Source organism: Stegostoma tigrinum, chromosome 12 (assembly GCF_030684315.1).
Source record: "Stegostoma tigrinum isolate sSteTig4 chromosome 12, sSteTig4.hap1, whole genome shotgun sequence".
NCBI classification, from domain to species: domain Eukaryota; kingdom Metazoa; phylum Chordata; class Chondrichthyes; order Orectolobiformes; family Stegostomatidae; genus Stegostoma; species Stegostoma tigrinum.
This window is the reverse complement of record NC_081365.1, coordinates 70,432,619-70,456,116: the sequence shown is the minus strand read 5'-3', so window position 1 is coordinate 70,456,116 and position 23,498 is coordinate 70,432,619. Positions and strand designations below refer to the sequence as shown.

The window sequence follows — 23,498 nt, the reverse complement described above, 5'->3', positions numbered from 1 at the left end:
TCAGCCTGCCTAATGGCAGTAATGTAATCCATGGGTTTTGATAATGTATGTTAACCTCTGGAGGATCGCTGGTGCAGGCTGTGTGTCACCAGAGCCCCTGAAGTGTGTGCTGCAGCTTTGTAATTGCCCTCTACCTGCCTGTTCTAGTGGCGTCTGTTTACATGGCCATTTTGAACTCCGGAAGTCTAACCTAATGGCCTGGTTTGCTCATAAACTCCCAGCTGTATAACCAGCAGGTTGGAATTTTCCATGTATACATTTGTCCTTTGTCTGAAAGAAAGACTTTATGCTTACTAGGATCCTTCATGCCTCTTGAAACGCCTCAGATTGTGTTCCTACTGATTACCGTACTACAATTTCCCTGTGCCGCTGATAGGATCTCGTTGTTCAAAGACGACAGGAATTTACATAGCTCCTTTCGCAACCTTGAGGTATTCTCGAAACACTCTGCAGGTGTTTTCGAAGAGCCCTGGCTGTCGGGAATGAAGCGGCCAGTTCGTACACAGCAAGATCCCACAGACCCTGATCAGTTGGTGGTCCACATAATCTGCTTTGGTTAATGATTGTGGGCTACATATTGCCTGGGATGTCAGGGGGAATGCTGCTATTCCTGTTTACATAGTGCCATGGGACTTCACACGTCCACTCGAACCAACAGATAGGGCCCTGATGAACCTGCCCTCTGATGAGTGGCACCTCGAACAACGTGGCACTCTCTTAGAGCTTCACTGGTAGTGGTTCTAAGCAGAAGTCCTGTCTGCATCGCTCATTGTCAAAAAGCCGACTGACGCATGTCATTGAGATTCTAAGGGGCCCTTTTGTACCAGATCCTGGCAGTCACTCCAAAGGCCCCTCAAATAGCTGGTGTGTGCTTTAACCGAGCAGCCTTTCTCCGGGGAAAGGCACATAGACCATTGCTGTTGGTTTCTCCACGGGGGTGAAGACCCGTTGCCTAGGACCGGGTGCGCCACCTCTTTGGGCATGCCCGAAGTTACTTCTCTCTCGTGATTCTCAAACTGGGAAAGAGGAGCTTTTGTGGTGCCCTACTGCTACCCTTGCAGTTTTTAATCTCAAACTTGGACTGTCTCCGTGGCTAATGAGCCATACCTCCCCGTTATAACATTGCGTGGTGGCGTTGTGCTTAAATTACCCGACCAGGAATCCAGAGTTCAAATTGTTCCTTTTAAGATAAACTGAACAGAATGATCATGTCAGTGTGGGAATGGAGATAGACACTCCATTGTTTTGCTGACAACTTTTTGCGACAGAAGCATGTTTTTACCTGCTGTGGTGTATATGTGATTTCAGTATCACCAATGTAGTGGACCCTTACTGATATAAAACTCAGGCTTCTTCAGTCAGACCAATCCTTTGGCAATGAAAGATGGTCAATAAAGTCTGCAAATGACTCGCCATTTTAAAAACAAACATTTAAGGGAAACATTTGGACCCGGGTTCAATTCCAGCCTCGGGCGACTGTCTGTGTGGAGTTTGCACATTCTCCCTGTGTTTGCGTGGGTTTCCTCCGGGTGCTCCGGTTTCCTCCCACAGGCCAAAGATGTGCAGGTTAGGTGGATTGGCCATGCTAAATTGCCCATAGTGTTCGAGGGGTGTGTGGGTTATAGGGAGATGGGTCTGGGTGGGATTCTTCAAGGGGCGGTGTGGACTTGTTGGGCCGAAGGGCCTGTTTCCACACTGTAGGGAATCTAATCTAATCAAAAATACCTCGAGGATTGTTTTGTCCTGAGCTGCTGAACATAGGATATGGGAGCACAATTAGGCCATTCGGCCCGTCGAGTCTGCTCAACTATAACTAAACCCATTTAATTACGGCTGATAAATTTCCCAACCCCATTCTCCTGCTTTCTCCCCGTAACCCTTACCCCTACCCCCACTTCTCCCCCCCATCAGGAACCTATCCATCTCCATCTTAAATACACTCAATGACATAGCCTCCACAGCCCTCTGTCTCAATGAGTTCCACAGATTTACCACACTCTCGCTGAAGAAATACCTCCACTTCTCGGTTCTAAAAGGGTTGTCCCTTCACTCTGAGGGTGTGCCCCTCAGGTCCTGATTTCTTCTACTCGTGGAAACATCTCCTCCATGTGCATTGTATCCAGGCCTCTCAGTGCTCTGTAAGTTACAACAGATCCCTACTCATCTTTCTAAACTCCATCAGGTACAGACCCAGAGTCCACATATGACAAGCCCTTCATTCCCGGGATCATTCTTGTGAACCCACTCTGAATCCCCTCAAAGGCCAGCACATTCTTCCCTAGATACAGGGCCCAAAAGTACTCTCAATATTCCAAATGCGGTCAGACTAGACCCTTATACAGCCTCAGCAGCACATCTCTGCTCCTCTGGTCTAGCCGTCTTGAAATGAATGCTAACATTGCATTTGCCCTCCTAACTGCCAGCTGAACCTGCGTGTTAACCTGAAGGGAATCCTGAACTACGATTCCCAAGTCCCATTGTGCTTCACGTTTCTGAAGCCTTTCCCCGTTTAGAAAATAGTCTGTGCCCCATTCTTCATAACAAAGTGCATAACGTCACACTTTCCCACGTTGTACTTCATCTGCCACTTCTTTGTCCACTCTCCTAGCCTATCTAAGTCCTTCTGCAGACTCCCCATTTCCTCAGCACTATCCGTTTCCCCCCCATCTATCGTTGCGTTGTCTGCAAACATAGCAACAGTTCCTTAATGCAGATTGTTAACGAATAATGTTAACAGTCGTGGTCCCAACACTGATGACCCCTGCAGAATCCCACTAGTCACCAGGTGCCATCCTGAAAATGACCGCGCTCTCCCCACTCTCTCCTCTATCCTTGCCCAAGACATTATGGACGCTTACTTAGCTGCCTTATCTCAGTGATTATGGTTGAGTGTTCCACGGCAGCCTGATTGGACCAGCAACCCTTATCCCAGAGAGCTTCTGGAGCAAGGTGCAATCAGACCGAATGATTTGCTTTTCTTTGCAGTGGGGGTACAGTTTGTATTACAGCTGAAACACAAAACCTTTTTTCCCCACTTCTTTGTCATTTGGCTTATTCCCTCAAGTAGTAATTGGTTACAGAATGCGAAGAGAGGGAGTGTGGCAGAGGAGAAATGGGAAGAGAGGGAGTGTGGCAGAGAAGCAGCCGCTCAGCTTTTGGTGGGAGAATGTCAACCCTTGACACATTCCACCCCCTACCCCCCCATTAATACCTGGAAGGAAAGCTGTTTGTTATGCTGCTAATGCTGACGAAGTGGGTTACATGTGTTGCCATGGTTTCAGAGGAGAGGCATGGGGTTTGAGTCGGCTTGTGTGCACTCAGTCCGAGAGCCTATCATCGATGGCTGTGTTGGGGAGGGGGTGGACTTAATCACAAGGGATTGCCTGAGAGGAGGGCCTGAGCCCCGGGTTGGAGCTAACGTGAGGAATGTGGTGCCCCCTGCATGTGTGTGGCTGCGTCCCTTGTTCAACACTGTTTGCTGCAGCCCTGTGGAGTCAGTGAGAGAACCAGGCCGGCTTGAAGTTGTTCCATTGTTACTGTCTGAATGGCTGCGAGGAGGAATCCACAGACTAGGCTCGATGTGCGTTGGGGCGAGGTGACTGCAGTTTCACAGCTTACTGTCTGCTTTCCTCGGACTGTAAGTGGGGTGTGAGCTGTTTGACTTTTTTTGTTCTTTGTTTTTTGATCTGTGTTTCTCCACCACGCAAATGCCTCCCAGTTAGGTAGGTTCTGACCGTGTTGATCTATCTTGGGGAGTGTGTTTTCCTTGGTTATCGTCTTTGTGTCTTCTGCCTGTTTGCTCACTGTTCTGCCATTGTCTGAGCCTTGCCCACCTCCCCCTCTTCCAGCCCTCCCTTGGACAACATGCTTAATGCCACAGGTGCCCAAGGTGGTGCAGTGCATTGCAAATATAGTTCTCTCTTCTCCCTCCCTCTCCCCCAGACTACGGGGAGGAGTGTGCCTTATCCAGTTATGGCTTCAGCCATGTGCGGCCCTCCCCCTCTCCAAAGCTGGGGAAGACTTGCATTTGCATAGCACCCTTTTGCGAACTCAGGGTGTCACAAACAGGCAGCCGGGTGTTTTTACTGGCAGCAGCTGCTGGTGCTTGTCATCGGAATTGAGCAGGGCAGCGCAGCACGCTCCCAAAGACTGTCACTGAGGGGGAGAAAGTGGGCAGCCCCCTTTTAGAGAGAACTAGATGCAGAGCTGGATGAACACAGCAGGCGGAGCGGGAAAGCTTGATGTTTCAGAAATGGGGGAGGGGAAGGTCGTTCTGCAATAAATAGGGAGAGAGGGGGAGGCGGATAGAAGATGGATAGAGGAGAAGATAGGTGGAGAGGAGACAGACAGGTCAAAGAGGTGGGGATGGAGCCAGTAAAGGTGAGTGTAGGTGGGGAGTTAGGGAGGACAGAGGTCAGTCCAGGGAGGACGGTCAGGTCAAGGGGGTGGGATGAGGTTAGTAGGTAGGAAATGGGGATGGGGCTTGAGGTGGGAGGAGGGATATAAGTGGGAGGAAGGACAGGTTAGGCAGGCGGGGGCAAGCTGGGCTGGTTTTGGGATGCGCTAGGGGGAGGGGAGATTTTGAAGCTTGTGAAATCCACACTGATACCATCGGACTGCAGGGTTCCCAAGCGGAATATGAGTTGCTGTTCTTGCAACCTGCGAGTGGCATCATTGTGGCAGGAGGCCCAGGATGGACATGTCGGTTGAGGAATGGGAAGGGGAGTTGAAATGGTTCGCGACTGGGAGGTGCAGTTGCTTAGTGCGAACCGAGCGTAGGTGTTCTGCAAAGCGGTCCCCACACCTCCGTTTGGTTTTCCCGATGTAGAGGAGGCCACAACGGGAACAGCGGATGCAGTATACAACATTAGCAGATGTGCAGGTGAACCTCTGCTCTATGTGGAAAGTTGTCTTGGGGCCTGGGATGAGGGTGAAGGGGCAGTTGTAGCACATCCTGCGGTTGCAGCTGCTTGGCCTGCTGTGTTCATCCAGCTCTACACCTTGTTATCTCCGATTCTCCAACACCTGCATTTACTACTATCTCTGAAGCCCTTTTAGTAATGTCGTTTTGATGTGGGGTAGGAGATAAAAATGAGTGAGGATTTCAGGCATAACACTCCTGTTCCTCCAGTGGTGCCATGGGGTCTTTTACGTCCCTCCAAGAGGGTCAGAATGGGGCTGTGGAACAACGTCCCATGAGAAAGAAGGCCCCTCTGACCCAGCAACACCACTCTGGCTCTTAGCCTCGAATGGAAAGGTTAAAGTTGAGAATATTTTGCTTTGTACAAGAGCCCTGTTTGTTTGGATCAGTGTGTAGCACCTGGAGCTGTGTGACAGCTGCCGTATCCTTATGTAATATGTTGTCAGCTGTTGACTCAGTCCAAGCGTTGTTCAGAGTTTGTTGAGCATTGCTAGTGTGCTTCACATTCCAGTTTCCACAGGGATTTCCGCCAAATCCCCCCTCCCCTTGAAAGGTTCATGCAGGTGCTGTGGGAGTTGATGTCGTGCTGCATTCCTGGGCTGGCTGTGTCGTAACACTGGTTGCTGAAGAAACGCCAGCTTTCCTGCTCTGATGCTGCCTGGCATGTTGTGTTCCTCCAGCTCCACGCTGTGTTATCCCTTAACACTGGTAGTGCTTGCAAATGAGTGCACACAGGCACATGGTTATCGCGCCTGAGGTTTGTGGTATTTGTGGGTGGATCGATGCTGGCTCCATTCCCATTGCCTTGAGACCGAGCTAACCAGGCTATTCCCTTTACAGTCATAAAGAAACAACCACTAATGAGCCTTAACAAGAAGAGGCCCTTATCTTCACACAGTGTAGCTCATTGTATGATCACAGTTAGGTAACTGTGACATGTAGGCAATAACACTGTGACTAAGCCTGTGGGGAGAATTGTCGCCGTGGATCTGGATGACATCCTTCAATGTTCTCCCTTACCTCCACTCCAAGTGTGGATGCCATCATCAGTCTGATGGGACCTCAATGAGGTCTCCTACATTAACCCTTTCAGAACCTTAGGCAAAACAAATCATTGGGACCCGTACCTCACGACCAGAACAAAAGAAAGAACTTTTGTTTAGACGGCATGGAATTGTTGTTCATGATATAGTGATAACAATCCATTTGTGCACAGCAAGATCCCACTGGCAGCCGTGAGATGGTGGCCAGGTACCTTGCTCTTGGGTGTGGGTTGAAGAATAAATGTTGTGTCAAGACATTAGCCAGAATTTCCTGAATTGACTGAACAGCGCCAAGTTGGGGGGTGTGTGGCCTGGATTGAAACCAGAGGGAAGATCTGGAGGTTTCAGCTGGGAATATTGGGTTGAAAAAATTCGAGAGGGGCACAGGTTTGCCAAAGTGATTATTGATTTCATCCCCTGTCTCACACTGCCCTTTCTTCACGTCATGGACGATGGCTATTGGCAAGAAAATCGACCTCATTGTAATGTGTAAGAGCCCCATGCATTGCCATGGTAACACCCTGACTTTGGTGAGCCTTTTTAAGGATTGAAAGCAATGAAACAAAGTAATCTGTCTCAATGTAAACGGAGAAACACTGTTTTAAAGGCTGATTTCCATATTGATGAGTGATATAGGGACAAGTAATCATTCAACAGGGCCTACCCTGAATATTATCCAAATTCAAAATGGCCTGAAGCGCACTTTGGACAGCAACAATTTTCATTTATGTAGGGCCTTTAATTGAGAAAATTGTCCTTTGGCACTTCACAGAGAGTGATGGACAAATTCCAAATCCTGATCGATGAAGGGGAAGTTTGGAATGGTGGTGGCCGTAGGCGTGGCTGAAGAGAGGGGTCTAAAACAGAATGAAATCTTGGTGATGGTGGCGGGGGGGGAAACTGGTTGGGGGAGGGTATTCCTGATGGTAGGTTGCTGAAGGCACAGCCACAGATTGTGGGGACGTAAAGGGTAGGGGCATGCGAGGGGAGAGTTTTACGGGGTCAGCTCTCAGGCTACAGTGAGCGGCAGATGGAGTTTAATTTGAATAATTGCGAGGTGTTGCATTTTGGTAAAGCAAACAAGGTCCCTGGGTAGTAGTGTTGTAGAACAGAGAGACCTAGGAGGTTCAAGTACATAATTCTTTGAAAGTTGCATCACAGGTAGACAGAGATAGTAGGAACTGCCGATGCTGGAGAAGCTTCAAAATCTCCCCGCCCCCGAAAGCATCCCAGAACCAGCCCAACTCGTCCCCATCTCCCTACCCTGTCCGTCTTTTCTCTCACCTATCCGCTCCTCCCAACTAAACCCCCACCCCCACCTCCTTAACCTGTCTGTCTTCCCTTGACTGACCTACCTCCATTGTCACTCCCCGCCTACACTCACCTTTACTGGCTCTATCCCCGCCTCTTTGACCTGTCCGTCTCCTCTCCACGTATCTTCTCCTGTGTCTGTCTTCCATCCGCCTCCCCCACTTTCTATTTATTTCAGAATCCCCTTCCCCTCCCCCATTTCTGACGAAGGATCCAGGCCTGAAATGTCAGCTTTCCTGCTCCTCTGCTGCTTGGCCTGCTGTGTTCATCCCAGGATGTTTTTGGGAAAGGAGGGTTTGAGTCATAAAGAGAGGCTGGAACTTTTTTCACTGGAGCTTAGGGGGTTGAAAGGTGACCTCCTCGAGGTTCATAAAATCACGATGGGCAGAGATAAAGTGAAGTCGGGGAGTTTAAGAAGAGGGGGAATATTCTTAAGGTGAGAGGAGCGAGATTTTAAAAAAGTCATAAGAAGCAAATTTATTATACAGCTTGGTTCGTGTATGAAATGGGCTTCCTGAGGAAGAGGTGGATGTGGGCACAGTTAGAATGTTTAAAAGACACTTGGTTAAGTTCATGAATAGCAAATATTTGGAGGGATATAGGCCAAACACAGGCAAGTGGGACCAGTTAAGTTTGGGAACATGATCAGCATGGCCTAGTTGGACAGAAGGGCCTGTTACCCTGCTGTATCACAGTACAGAGATATAATGGGAATGAGGCTGCTACATTCATAAAGGGATATGAACATGAGGGTGAAAGTTTTACGTCTGACATCCTCAGGTCCAGGGGGCCAGTGTGGGTCTGTGAGCATCAGGGCTGATGGGCGAGTGGGGTCTTGATGTAGGATGGCATGTAGAGAATGCAGGACCAGCACGGGAGGACTGATTGGCGCTTTCCAAAGGAACTCTTCAAACAATGTCAGCAGTTCCAATCCTGAATGCCACTGTATTCACCTCATGGCAGCAGGATCCTGGACTGCCTGACGTTTGTACACAACAACCCAAGAACAGGGCAGGGGTGTGGGCTTGCAATGCCGTTAGAAACTGTACGACAGTTTCCACCTCCATTGTGCTGGAGAGAGGCTTCGTATTTTGATTAAGGGTTGATCCCACGGAGGAAAGAAACTAAAGAATGGAGTCCTTTCTTGGATAATATTTTTTAAAAGAGTAATCTCTGGCTGTGGGCATTCCTGGTGAAGCTGTTATTGATGGCCTGTTGTCCTGTGGGGGTGATGGGGCACTTTTTTATGCTGTTACTGTACACGTGATAATCCTTTCTCATAGTTTTGCTTCAGTTGAGTGTCTTGTTGGGTGACCTGTGTCAATTTGATTTGGATTACATTTGTATGATGTGGCTGGGAGGATTTAGCTACATTACAACACTGTACAAATGCAGTTATTATTGTGGGTGTTACAGAGTCCAATATACTTCTTGCATGGTAGGGTGCCATTTTTTAAGTTGGTATCGTCACTGGTAACTATATTGTCCTGTTCACTGCAAAAACACTTACCGTGTGGTGAGCTAATGACGTACCTTGAGATGCTTTACTAATGTAAAGGCACTATACAAATGCAGTTTGCTGTTCATTTTTATGCACGTTGGCTTAAATCCATCACTTTTACCTGTGCATTGTTGTGTTGCAGTTTGTGTTGTGCTGGTTGGCTTCACAAAGAAACAAGTTCGTTTTCTCACAGTCGCTCAAGAAAATTGGCAACATGTCAACAGTATTATGTAATGTTTGGAGAGATTTACCTCTCCACAACAATGTGCAAGATTAAATGAACTCCCGAAACCTTCCTACAACTCCTGCGCTCCCTTCGCAGAAACTGGGGAAGCAACTTCAGACCTGTGGCCTTGCCTTTCTAACTTTAGGTTCATGCTCTATGGACAGAATTGCAGGCTATGTATTGTTTTACATCGATGTGACATTGAGGTTAATATCCATTGTGACTGGACTGGCTTGAATCCACCAGGATGAGAGTGCACCTTTGGGCAGGAATCTAAATGTGTGTTTTTGTTACGAAAGAAAGAGGTCCGTGGACTTATATAGCATCTTAGTTTGGCTTCAAGTTTGGCAGACTGTTTAAGGTTCAATCAGTTGCTGTTTTTGTGTTGTTACACACCAGCCAAATTGTGCACAGGAAGCGCCAACAAACTGTGAATAATTGAAGCCACCAGCTCTTCTCGGCAGAGGCAGGAATGTTGGACATCTTTCCAACAGTGCGCAGGAGATCCTCGACATTTATCTGAGGGAATCGAGGCACCTTTTGATTTAAGGCTTTGTTTTAAAGCCTGAACTTGCCACAGCGTAGCCTCCCTCGGTTGCGGTGCCGGCCTAGTTTACGTGCTGAAGTCTAAGGTTTGATTTCACTGCCCTTCAGCCCTGAGGATCACTGCTGACCAAAAAGGTGCTACATCAGATGTTCCCATTTCCCTCAAAGTGCTCAAGCGGGATCGTTGGAAGCCCTATTCGCATTGTGGAAGTAATCAGATTCTATGATTGGCAGGAAATGAGCTCCATTGCTTAATGTTGATTCCAAATCCCCTTGCAGTTTATCAATGGCAATCAGTTGTACCTACTTCTTGTCTTCATTACAGCCATAAAACCATAAACTGGAGGAGCGTAACTGTGCCATTTAGTTTGTTGAGTTTGCTGCACCACTGAATGAAATCATGGCTGATCTGACAATCCTCAACTCCACTATCCTGCCTTTTCCCGATTTCCCCTTGATTCCATTCCTGATTAAAACTCTATCCATCTCAGCCTTGAAAATACTGAACCACCTTCTCCTCCCCCATTTCTGATGAAGGATTTAGGCCTGAAAAGTTAGCCTTCCTGCTCCTCTGATGCTGCTTGGCCTGCAGTGTTCTTCGTCCAGCTCTACACCTTGTTATCTCAAGCTCCTCCCCATCCTCCTTCAATCTGAGATGATGCTGTCTGGTCCTCGCCCCTCCCGGGAGGGAAAACCACCTTCCTGCATCAAGCCTCCCTATTTTTGTACTCCATTCCCTTTTGAAGTAAAGGCCATTTGAGATGCTAGTTTTTTTGTGACTTCAGTGCAACATCTGCCATTGCACTTCAGAAACAAAAACAGAAGTTGCTGGAAAAGCTCAGCAGGCCTGGCAGCATCTGTGGAGAGAAATCAGAATGACCTTTCCTCAGGCTTCCCTGTTGAACTTCACGCAGGCATGCGACAATACTATATCCAGCTAAAGTCCAGTCAACTGCATGAGATGTCAGAAACCTTGGCCAGAGAGACAGGACTTTGCGAAGAGTTTAAAGGAGAGCCAGTCAAGGTTCAGGTAGAGAACCCCAGAGTGTGGGACCTGGGTCATGGGAGGAAGTGAAATACTGGCAATGTAGAAGACAGTCCTAGCCAGAAAGCTTTGTGGGTAGAGGCAGCTTTGAGGTCTTAAGGGTGAAGGATTGTACGGAGAGGTGAGGGAGATCAGTGATGAGGCCACGGCCAAGTTGCAATGCAAAGTTGGCCAGCAGAGAGACATCGGTAATGATAGAGTGAGATTTTGTGCAGGGTGACAATGTATTTATATAAGCGACGTTTATCAACTTGCGTTGCCCCAGTTTCAGTGGAGTTGTGTGCTTTTGAGGTCAGTGCTGTAATGTCGAAAACAGAACAGCCAGCTTGCATGCAGAAAGATCCCACAATGATAAGATGAGCAGCTAGTCTGTCTTTATGACTTGGGAACTGGGGGAGAACTCCCTTAACCCGCTTTGTAGCAGCAACATAAGGGTCTGTCTTACCCATCTAAGAGCAAGAGCTGCTCCAGTTGATTCCCCTAATAAGGTATGGGATAAAATCTGCTCTCAGTGACTGCCCTCAGTTGTTGTAAAAAAAACCCATGTTACTCACTATTCTCCTTTTAGGAAGAATATCTGCCATCCTTACCCAGCCTGGCCTAAGGGTGACTTCATTGACCCTAGCACACCACTTCATTTGAGGGCAGTTCAGGCAACAAATGCTGGCGTTGCCAGGAATGCCCACAGCCCACGGGTAAACAGGTCATACCCGGGTCTCCATGTAAGCAAAGGATTTACCAGTGTCATTCATTTTGTTAAACCTCCATGGATTTGTGGATTTGGACAGGGATGGTGAGCTGTCTTTCGTGAATTATCTGGATTAGTTCTTTGAGCAATCTGCTGAACCAGCTGGTTCAGGGAGCTGCGCTGCAGTATTTTCTTTCCAGTGTAAATGTGTCCGAGCTCACTGGTATCTTAGTGGGAATTCTTGAGCTTGTTTTGTAATATTTGTACAGCGCTGCTGTGAAACAGCAAGGACCCATCGTCTGGGTTTAGGGCTTTGTGCTGTGGATGTGCAGGGTATGATCGAGAGTGTACGGTTTGCTTCCAGTCCTGTGTAATATGTACCACTCCAGCTCAAGGGGCAGGTGAGGGGTCAGGTCCCTGGATTGTCAGGGTATCTTATGTCCTGTCCCTGAGGAAAGAGCACAAGGGCTTGCCAAGTAGTTATCTGGGGTGTAAATATTGCCATTGCTGTGTATGTCTAGAACTCACTGCTGGTCCAGACTGACTTACAGATCATCTTCCCGGAATCTCAGAAAATGCACGACTGAATCTACAGCTGATGGTGTCCCCATATTCTCCCAAGACCCCATGATTTGAAGATAACACAGTGTGCAGAGCTGGAGGAACGCAGCAGGCCAGGCAGCATCAGAGGAGCAGGAAAGTTGATGTTTTGGGCCGGGGCCCATTTCTGAAGAAGGGTCCCGACCTGAAACGTCAACTTTCCTGCTCCTCCGATGCTGCCTGGCCTGCTGCGTTCCTCCAGCTCCACACACTGTGTTATCTCTGCCATACTGGTGCAGAGTGCTGGCCACAGGCCCTCTATCTGGGAGCTGTAAGCATCTTCATTTCCAACACTGCAGAAAGGTACGGAGCAGATAACCCCATCTCGAGTCTGTCCTTGCCCCTACCCCCAACCCAGTCTCTCTGTCTCTCTCTCTGTCTCTCTCTCTGTCTCTCTCTCTGTCTCTCTCTCTGTCTCTCTCTCTGTCTCTCTCTCTGTCTCTCTCTCTGTCTCTGTCCCCTCCTCTGTCCCCTCCTCTGTCCCCTCCTCTGTCCCCTCCTCTGTCCCCTCCTCTCCACACACTCACTCACTCTCACACACACACTCTCTCTCTCTCTCTCTCTCTCTCTCTCTCTCTCTCTCCCTCTCTCCCTCTCTCACACTCACACACACACACACACACACACACACACACACACACACACACACACACACACACACACACACACACATTATATATATATATGTTGAAGATGCTCTTTAAAACCACTAAGTTTGTGGTATCTGTCCTACGAGAGCTTTATGTGACTTGGTGTCACATTTTTGCTTTGCAGGAGCTTTATGTTGGTTATAGCTGTATAAATGTGTGCTATAGTTAATGATGTTGCTGTCCTCCTAGCCTAGAGGGGTGGGTCTTGGCGATCAGTGTCCATGGGCACTCCCGAGCAGAGACTCTCAGTCAGTGGGCTGAAACAGAAATGTGGCAGGAGGCTTTGCAATTTCCCAGGCCACCCTCCTATTCCCCTAACCATGGGCTTAGATAGGACCCTCAGGGGATTGCTACCTGGCACTCCTGTTAAGCTTTGCCCATACCTGGCCAATGAAATTCCCAGTGGAAAGCAATAGTGGGGGGCATCTTTGCAGTGATTCTGGGTTCAGAGTAGGCCGCGCTTCAATGGAGCTGTCTTGTCTCCGAGTCTGAAGTGATGTGCTCAGGTCCCATTCCAAGGACCTGGGCACCCAACTCCAGGCTGATACTCCAGTGCAGTGCTGAGTGAGTGCCGTGCTGTCGGAGGTGCCAACTTTCAGGTGAGACAATAAACAGGGGGGACATTTGCCATCCCAGGTGGATAGAAAAGTTGTACGGTACTATGGGAAGAAGAGCCGACCCATTATTCCCAGTGACTCGGCCAAGATGTATTCCCAAACAAACTTTACTAAAACAGGAATCACTTCATTTAGACATTGCCTTGTGTAGGAGCTCACTGCATGCCATTTGGCTGCTGCATTACCCCTCTCATGTCAGTGAGCGCAGTCACAAATTCTTCAATAGCCTCTGAAGCACTTGGGGATAGATTGAGAATGTGAACCATCAATTCAAATTTGCTTTTCTTTTGTTTCTGATGCGGTATTCCTGACACCCACTAGCACGCTCCCCCCACCCAACCCCAGCCCCACCCCACCCCCTCGACCATAGGATGATAGAACAGAATCAGCAATGCAATGTTATGACTGCAGAGATAGTGCACAGAAGGGAGACCAACATTTAAATTTCAAATTTGAGACATCACCCAGAAGTCTAATAACAGCAGGGAAGACACTGTTCTTGAATCTGTTGGTCCCCATTTTTAAACTTTTGTATCTTCTGCCCAACAGAAGATATTGGAAGAGACTATATCCGGGTTGGGATGGGCCTCTGGTGATGGCTGCTTTCCTGAGGCACTGTGAAATATAGATGGAGTCAATGGATGGCAGGTTGGCTTGTGTGATGGACTGGGCTGTGTTCACAACTCTCTGTACTTTCTTACAGTCCTGGACAGAGCAGTTGCCGAACCAAGCTGTGATGCACCCAGATAGAATGCTTCCTATGGTGTATCTATGAGAATTGGTCAGAGTCCTTACAGACATGCTGAATTTCCTTATCTAAACATTATTATAGCCTGGATGTGAGTTTGTTCGCTGAGCTGGAAGGTTAGTTTTCAGACGTTTCGTCACCATTCTAGGTAACATCATCAGTGAGCCTCCGACGAAGCGCTGGTGTTATGTCCCGGTTACTATTTATCTGGTTAGGTTTCCTTGGGTTGGTGATGTCATTTCCTATTCTTTTTCTCAGGGGATGGTAGATTGACTCCAAATCAATGTGTTTGTTGATGGAGTTCCGGTTGGAATGCCATGCTTCTAGGAATTCTCGTGCGTGTCTCTGTTTGGCTCGTCCTAGGATGGATGTGTTGTCCCAATCAAAGTGGTGTCCTTCCTCATCTGTGTGTAAGGATACGAGTGATAGTGGGTCATGTCATTTTGTGGCTAGTTGATGTTCATGTATCCTGGTGGCTAACTTTCTGCCTGTTTGTCCAATGTAGTGTTTGTCACAGTTCTTGCAAGGTATTTTGTAGATGACGTTCGTTTTATTTGTTGTCTGTAAAGGGTCTTTTAAGTTCATTAGCTGCTGTTTTAGTGTGTTGGTGCGTTTGTGGGCTACCCTGATGCCAAGGGGTCCGAGTAGTCTGGCAGTCATTTCGGAAAAGTCTTTGATGTAGGGGAGAGTGGTTATGGTTTCTGGGCCCATTTTGTCTGTTTGGGTTTATTGCTGAGGAATCGGTGGACTGTGTTCCCTATACAGACAACAAGCAAAACGAACATCATCTACAAAATACCTTGCAAGAACTGTGACAAACACTACATTGGACAAACTGGCAGAAAGCTAGTCACCAGGATACATGAATATCAACTAGCCACAAAACGACATGACCCACTATCACTCGTATCCTTACATACAGATAAGGAAGGACACCACGTTGATTGGGACAACACATCCATCCTAGGACAAGCCAAACAAGGACACGCACGAGAATTCCTAGAAGCATGGCATTCCAACCCGAACTCCATCAACAAACACATTGATTTGGAGCCAATCTACCATCCCCTGAGAAAAAGAATAGGAAATGACATCACCAACCCAAGGAAACCTAACCAGATAAATAGAAAGCGGGACATAACACCAGCGCTTCATCGGAGGCTCACTGATGATGTTACCTAGAATGGCGACGAAACGTCTGAAAACTAACTTTCCAGCTCAGCGAGCAAACTCACATCCAGAACCTCAACCTGAGCTACAAATCTTCTCAAAACTCGCTATTATTATAGTCTGTCCAGCGAGGGCTGGGGCAATTTTCTCGTGGTTGGAAACTGGGCAGTTCATAGTGAGGCATGCTCACTGAGGTTATGAGGTGTATTGTTCATCTCTACCCCTGCCCCAGGAACCAACCGTTTATTTTTAATTGGACTGAATTGTACAAGCTGGATCCGACAAGCCACAGGGTTATTACAGCCTGATGTTTTGAGCTTGAGCTTTTGAGAGCTGGCTAATATCATATTTCTCTTTTATTTTGGGGTTAGCATAACTTCCCAGTGTGAGTAGAGAGGTGGGTTGTGGGAGGATGGCTATATTGGATCAAAACAGGCTGAATTGTGAAGAAATTCCCTGAGGGCCATCATTGCATATCCATATTTGGATTGTTGTCTATGTACCTTAAATTTGAGAGTTTGTTTTTGAGGACTCCATGTGTTGTGTATACAATATTGTGACTCTGCCTGACAGTCTGTTGTGTGTCTGCGAGCTACATCACATACAAAACCAGTTGGTTACTGCAGTGTCTGCTACAAAAAATAGTAACGTGTTTTGCTGTAATCAGACCCTCTGTCCCTGATGCTCGACTGTATCAATGAGAATAATCAATGTCGAGTGCAGTGTAGCCAAATTGAGTGGCAGATTGTCAGCAGCAAATTATTGCAAGCTGCCATTTATGAGCCAGCTTTGAATCTGGGGCAGTGTGTTACTAGTGCAGCTGCTCAGAGAGCATTAAAGTCCCAGTGATCACTTTATTGCAGAACCGCTGTCTTAGGGTCAGCTGGTGTTTGACATGTGGTCTGACAGCGCCCCCCCCCCCCCCCCCCGTTCCCCCCCCAAAACCACAGGAAACCTGTCATCACTTCAAATAACACCCCAGCGACAAAGGAGCTTTATAAAAGCCCCTGTGTACACCCAGCAAGTAAGCAGTTGACCTACTGCGGAAATGACCCTGCTTGATTGGTCGCGGGTTTGTTCTGAGTAGCTGTGGCTCAGTGTGTTGCTCTCTCTCACCTCCCTGTCGGAGAGCCATGGGTTCAAGCCTCGCTTCTGCGAGTGGTGTACGTGAGCTAGGTGTCCACTTTGGGGCAGTCCTGAGGGAACGCTGTCCTGTTTTGGAGAGATTCTTGTCTCCAAGTTTAAGTACATCCATTGGAGACTCGTGCAGCAAAGGTTCACTTAGACTGGCTCCTGGACTGAGAGGGCTCCCCCATGATGACAGGCCGAACAAAGTGGGCCAGTTTAGAAGAATGTGAGGCGATCTGATTCATCTGTACAAGATTCAGGAATGACCCTGACAACACTGAGACACTTGTTTTGTTTGAAACCAAGGCCATGTGCGGCTTCCCCTCAGGGTATTTTGATAACCAAATCAAATCTATCCAGTGGCATTACTAGCAAACTAGCTGCAAGCTTTGGGATGGTTTAAACAGGTTCTACTTTATTTTTTTGTCCAGTTGTAAGGGAAAGGGTGTGGAAGGGAAGAGAGAGCAGAGCACAACAGGAACAGGCCAGCACTGCACTATATAAGTAGCAGGAAGTAGAATTTACAACATCAACATGCGTTGACCTGGCATGTCGGAACGTTTGAACGTTTGGTTGTGCGTCTGTGAAGCTCCTTGGGATGTTTCCAACATCGAAAGTGCTACATAAATGCAAACTATCATTGATGCGCTTCATTCCACTAAGATCTCATCTGGTGCCACTGACCCCAGCCAAAGCAAAAGCCAGAAAGCAAATCTCCCAAAGGCTGTTCAGCCACGAGGTGGCTACTATTTGGGCTGAACAAAGGCAGTCATACAGCTTGGAGGCACAGAGGGAGAATTTGCATTTATGTAGCACCTTGGACATTCTTAACATGGCCGACTAAGCTTTCCAGCTAATGATGTTGTAACAGCAGAAGAGCAACAGCCAGGGTTGTGCACAGCAATATTCCATGATAAGTAAACATCAGAAGTAGGAGCGGGAGTCAGCCGGCTGGCCCCTTGAGTTCATTCTGTCATGCGATAGGACCATAGCTGATCTTTTCATGGACTCAGCTCCACTTACCCGCCAGCTCATCATTACCCTTAATCCCATTTATGGTTCAAAAATCCTATCAGCCTTTGCCTTAAAAACATTCAACAATGTAGCCATAACGGTTTCACTGGGCGGGGAATTCCACAGATTCACAATCCTTTCAACAGCGCTGGGCACGTTAAAAGGTGAAGACATTCTTCCTCAACTCAGTCCTAAATCTGCTCCCTCTTATTTTGAGGCTATGCCACCGGTTCTAGTTCCACCCACCCGTGGAAACAACCTCCCTGCTTCCAAATTATCTATTCCATTCGTAATCTTGTGTTTCTGGAAGATCCACCCCTCATTCTTCTAAATTCCCATGAGTATAGTCCCAGTTTGCTCAAACTCCTCTCATAAACCAACCCTTTCACCTCCGGAATCCACCTCCTTGACAGGCAGGGCCTAGTTTTAATGTCTCATTTAAGATAGTGCAGCACCTCACTCCATGATGCACCGGGAGAGTCAGCCTGGATTTTATGCTGGAATGAGCCTTGAACATACCACATTGCAATCCTGAGGCGGCCTGGGGGAAATGGAATCTCCGCTGTTGCCTATCCGAGGATTGATGAGTCAGCATTGATTGGGATTAGCACCTTTGCCTACAAAACACTCGGGTGGTTTTACTTTCAACAGCGCTGGGCACGTTAAAATAAGAGAACTGTGCTGTTTGAAAAGTTAGGGCATTTACGGGTGCCACTCCATGATGGGGTGCTAACTCTGCCTTTGAAAGAGGGAGGAAGCTAATATTGGACAACAGGTCCCTGGTATAAATAGAATTTCAACTGTAGCAGTGCGATGAATAGATACAAGCGATGGGCTCATAATGTAGGAGTGACCCACGTGTGCCTCGACTGTATGGTTGTGTTGCTTGGAAAGATTTATTTGGCAGTGGCCTTTCAGAACAGTATCCAAGACCAGGCTTACTCTGAATGGTTTGCCTTGCACTGAACAGCTTTTTGGCTAAGCCTTCAGGCAAGGAGCACATGCGCTTCCCTACTCCTCCTGTCTCTCGAACTCTGCTGAATGTCTTCCTCTCGTTCTTTGGCTCAGTCAGGAAGCGCAAAATGGTGGCTATTGTAGCGCAGAAAACTCCACTGGAGATTGAGGCTAAAGTGGCGAGGAGCTTTCTGACGAAAATCATGAGAAATTCCATGAGGTAACAGTACGCCTTACCCCTTAATCCCCTCATGCCTGTCCCCCACCCCCAAACCAACTGACCAATGGTGGAATAGAGACCCCAGTCTTTGCGTATTTCAACATTACTCCTTGGTTTTTGTTTAAAACATCCCAGTCAGCAACTTGTAGTGTTGTGATGTTTGTGTGTGTGAAGTGTACGTGAGCTTCTGTTGCTACAGTTTTTGTGGGTGGGGTTTGGGGGAGGGGTGGTCTGGAGGGTAAGCATCAAGAACGAACCTTAGAGGTTCTACCCATGGATCGCTACTAATATTTTGGATGTTGTCTCGCAGGAGAGTGAGTGATAATACGTTCCCGGGAGGGGTCCAACATTCCCAATTACAACCTCATCCTCCAGCTGGATCCACCAGCCTCTGACAGGGACAGGGGCTGGTAACTTGAACTTTTTGCAAGATCCTGAAAGAATGGGCTGTGCTCCTGCCAAAATGAGAAATTTATTTGTGTAGGTTATTTATCTGCTGTCCAGAGGCCAGTGGTGGAGATCCATGTGTGTATTATCAGCTGTGGTAGTCAACCACAAAGACAAGTATGCTCGAAATTTAAAGTGAGGCCATTCAGGAGCAACATCAAGAAACAGTAATGAAACTCTTCCCTCACTCGCCTCTCCACCAGTCACGGAAAAAGCTGGTTGCCTTGGGATCAATTCCAAACCTGATTATAGAATCCCTGCAGTGTGGAAAATTGAGGTTGATGGGTTTTGGTTAGACAGAGCTTGTAAGTGGCGTTGATACCGATCAGGTATGATTTACTGCTTCCAAACCCTGTCTGCTCTCCCCTCCATCTCCCTGGTCCTCCCTCAGCACAGCAACCACCTGCCATGACCTCTGCGACTCCCTTCCTAAGTAGAGCACAACTGAGGGGCAGAAAGGTCTGCTCCAGCTCCTGTGTTCCTGTACTGGTTCAAGGGATCAATGACCTCCTTTATAGAACAGGTTGAGCTATCACAAAGGCTCCTTGTAAGGTACACTGTGTGTTGGTGTGAGGCACAGGAATTTTCCACAAAGGAACTGCAAGGTCTAATTGAGGAGCGAGGCTCGGATACAGGCACACTCCAGTGAAGGTTCTAGCCCTGGTCAAAGGGGCACAGTCGGTGAATGGAGCTTTTATGATCTTCAGAAATATTATCTCACTACGACAAAGAGCTTTAATTTCCTCACATTCGCCCGGATGTGTTTGATAGTCCCAGTTGAAGAAGCTGGAGCTGGCTCTTCCCTCAGTGTCTTCACTAATGGATGTGAAAGTCCCCTTTGCTTGAATGGGCAAGTGCTCATTGAGCAGGACTGTTGGTGTTTCCTAAAGATGAACAATAATTCTGGCCACAGTAGGTGAGCTTTTAAGAGCAAATCCATCACCTTAATGATTGGAAAAGTGGAGTCAGTAATAGGACTAATAAACTGAGACTGTCTGACAGCCACAAAAACAAAGTTCAGCAGGTCGGGCAGCATTGGCGATGGAAAAACAGAGTTAACATTTCTGGTCCAGTGACCCTTCCTCAGAACTGGCTACTGGCTGTCGGACAATCGAAAGGGCAATTCTGAGAGAAAGTGTCCTCGCGATGTTCCTACATAGTCAAAAGCATTTTGTCCCTTTCCCAGTTTGCTGTTAATGACCCGTTATTAGAGGTCGAATGCATCAATTGCACATTACTCTGTCAGATCTGAAGCGACCCGCCCAGTGTGTTCAGGTTTCCCAAGGTGACCGATCCTCTTCCCCATTGTCAGTAGCTCACTATTACTGCAGTTAAAAATGACAGGTGAAAATTGACACTGCAGCCAGTGATTTGCAGTTGCTTTCACTGCGTCTTTTCAAATGAAAGGCACCAAGTGTTTTTATTGTTGTAGGACCTAGCCATCTAATGTGAGGTAGGCCTCACTTAATGTTTTACGGAGGACAGCTTAAGTTTTAGTTCTGATCTGCAGTTGAACAGCTCGAGAGTTTGTGACAGAGTTACTGGAATTAAGGGGAGGAAATAGTCTACCTAGAAAGTAATAGGGGGAACGAAAATGATTGTCAGGGGCCTTACAAGTGGGCTGTGTCGGTGTCCTCCCTGTGGACTTTGGATTAGGAGAGGCCAGCAAAATCAGCTCATTGTTGTACTATTTCTTTGAACTGTGGGTTGTTGCCTGCTTAGAAAAATTTTGTGTTAAACACATTGAAACGTAGGTGACTTGGAAAGACCTCCATTTTACTCACTATCGGGTTCCCTTGTTAATATTGCCTGCCGTCCCTCCATGTCTTTCAGGAGTAATGAGCCTGCGAGTAGGCCTCACTCGTGGCATTCGACAAAGTTCACAGACAGCCAGCCAGAATCTTCAAGGATGCAGCTATCGTCCAGTGGACTGTGTCCGTCGTGGCACTCGCGCTATCATACCACGTAAGTGCCTCGCTCTCACCTCGCCCACAAGTTTACTGCCGCCACCTTTCTGTGCATCGCCAATGCTCTACCTGAACCTGCCCCGCTCTCCTTCACTCGCCCTCCGTTGGCACAGCTGCCAGAGGTCCCCCCCCCCCAAAGCTCAGGCAGATTGAGGTAAAACCGACGAGTGGTGGGTGTCTCTTGACCATCTGCTTCCCTGTTATGCCATGGGTTTGTACCGGGTACAACCAGCCTGAACTCCCACTTGGCAGAATGTAGCCAACCAACTGTCCTACAGCTTCACGGGCAGTGGTGGGGGCATGTTGGGTGGGGAGGTTGTGGTTGTTTGGGGGTGGGGGGGGGGTGCGGTTTGAGCAAAGAGAATTGAAGTACAGCTGAGCGCTTCCTTGAATAGTGGCCAAACGGTCTTGCCAGGCTAAATGATTTACTCCTGTTATGGTATTCCTTGTGACAGTCTGTTAGCTTTCCATTCTCTGGAAGGAGCAATTTACAGAAAGTGAAGAAATCTTGATGTTCACTTTAACTAAAACAGAAAGCAGGTCCAGCAGCTTCGTAGAATCGTAGAGCCCCTACAGTGTGGAAACAGGTCCTTCAGCCCAACAAGTCCACACTGACCCTCAGAGCATCCCACCCAGACCTGTCCCCCTATAACCTACCTAATCTACACATTGCTGAACACTATGGGTAATTTAGCATGGCCATGCCACCTAACCTGCACATCTTTGGACTGTGGGAGGAAACCAGAGCACCCAGAGGAAACCCACACAGACACGGGGAGAATGTTCAATCTCCACACAGTTGTCCAAGGGTGGAATCGAACCCAGTTCCCTGTCGCTGTGAGGCTGCAGTGCTAACCACTGAGCCACAAAAACAGAGTTAATGTTTCGAGAACTTTGGTTTTTACAAATGGATGCAGAGAGGTTAAGTGAATAAGTGCGTACTCTTGCAAATGGAGTGTAATGTTGGAAAACGTGAATCTATCCACTTTGGCAGAAAGAATAGGAAAGCTGTATGTTATCGAAATGAAAAGGAATTACACAACTCTGCAGTACAGAGGGATCTGGGTGTGCTGTTTAATAAATCACAAAATGTTAGCATGTAGGTACCGCAAATGATTGTGGAGGCACATTGGTTGTTGGTATTAGTTGCAAGAGGAGTGGAATGTAAAAATAACAATGTCTTACTTGCACTGTGTAGAGTTCAGTGAGTTCACGTCTCAAGTAGTTGCGTACAGCTTTTGTCTCCTTATTTATGGAAGGATGTAAATGCATTGGAAACAGTTCAGAGAAGGTTCATTTGACTGATCCCTGGGATGGGAGTTTATCTTGTAAGGAAGGTTGGACAGACTGGGTCCATGTCCATGTATTAACGATGTGGATAAAGAAGGTCAATGTCCAGTGGGTGGCACAACAACAGGTGGGAAGGCAAATGGAGAGGATGAGTCAAAGAACCTCAGACAGATATGAACAGGAAAAGCAAGTGGGCAAGGACTTGACAGATGGACTATGATGTGGGAAAAGGTAAGGTTCAGCACTTTGGCCGGAAGAATGGAGGAGCGGAATATTATTTAAATGGAGAAACTCTGCAGAAAGTTACGGACTGAGAGAATAGTGCACAAATCGTAGCTTGTATGTTCGTTAGGTAAATGGAAGACAATCGGAAAGTTGGTCTTTATTTCAAAGGGAATGAAGTATGAAAAAGGGAGGACTTGCTGAAGTGATAGGCGCTAGCCAGATCACAGCTAGAATATTGCAAACAGTTTTGGTCCGCGTATTGATGGAAAGGTATATTGGCATTGGAGGCAGCCCAGAGAAGGTTCACTAGGCTGATACTAGGTATGGAGAGGTTTGGGCTAGTACTCATTGGAATTTAGAAGAAAGAGAGGCGACTTTATTGAAACATATAAGATTCTTCGAGGGGCTTGACAGGGTAGATGTGGAAATGTTGTTTCCCTGTGAGGAAGAGTCTGCAGCAAGAGGACATAATATCAGATTAAGGGGACAGATGAAAAGGAATTTCTTCTTCTTGAGGGGAGTGAATCTGTGGAATTCTTTACCACAGTGGGCTGTCGAGGTTGGGTTATTGAGTACATTTACGGCTGAGATAGATTTTTAATCAGTAAAGGAATCGGGCGTTGCAGGGCAGAAGGCAGGAAAGTGAAGGATTATCAGATCTGCCATGATAACACTGAATGACTTGATGAGCCCTAATTCTGTTCCAACATCTTATGATCATGGGAGTTTAGAAGAATGAATCTATTTAATCAGGCCAAATAAACTTCTGGGGGGACCTGACGGATTGGACACTGAGAGGATGCTTTTCCTTGTGGGAGGAGACTAGAACTGGGGAACACAGTTTAAAAGATAAGGGACTGTCCATTCAAGAGCGAGAGAAAGTGTTCTTGGTGGCTGAGATAGTTTGAAGTTCTCTTCCCAGAGAAGGGGCAGTGATGGATTATTGATCAATCTTAAGGCAGAGGTAGATAGATTTGCCACCAACAGGGGCGTGAAAGGGTATTAGGGGTTAGTAGGAAGTGGGGATATAGAATAGAGTTCACAATCAAATCGACCATGATCTTATTAAATGGTGGAGCAGGGTTGAGGGGCTGAGTGGCTTAATATTTGCAATTCATACCTTCACAAGACCTCCTTTATTTTATCAGAATTTCACATTACTGCCCCAATATCTAATAATGTTATAA

The 23,498-nt window shown here is 47.4% G+C and overlaps 1 protein-coding gene across 7 annotated transcripts in view; it reads left to right on the top strand.

Moving 5' to 3' along the window:
* Nucleotides 1-23,498, top strand: part of shroom2a (shroom family member 2a) — a 191,374-nt gene that overhangs the window by 125,578 nt on the left and 42,298 nt on the right. For 4 of the 7 annotated variants that reach the window (XM_048540705.2, XM_059650419.1, XM_048540706.2 and 1 more), the window contains one exon: nt 20,663-20,794. In XM_048540705.2, coding sequence (XP_048396662.1) covers nt 20,663-20,794 — 132 coding nt within the window. Of the gene's footprint in view, nt 1-3,361; nt 3,638-20,662; nt 20,795-23,498 lie in introns of those variants that run through there. The other 3 variants (XM_048540708.2, XM_048540707.2, XM_048540709.2) reach the window with 3 other exon arrangements.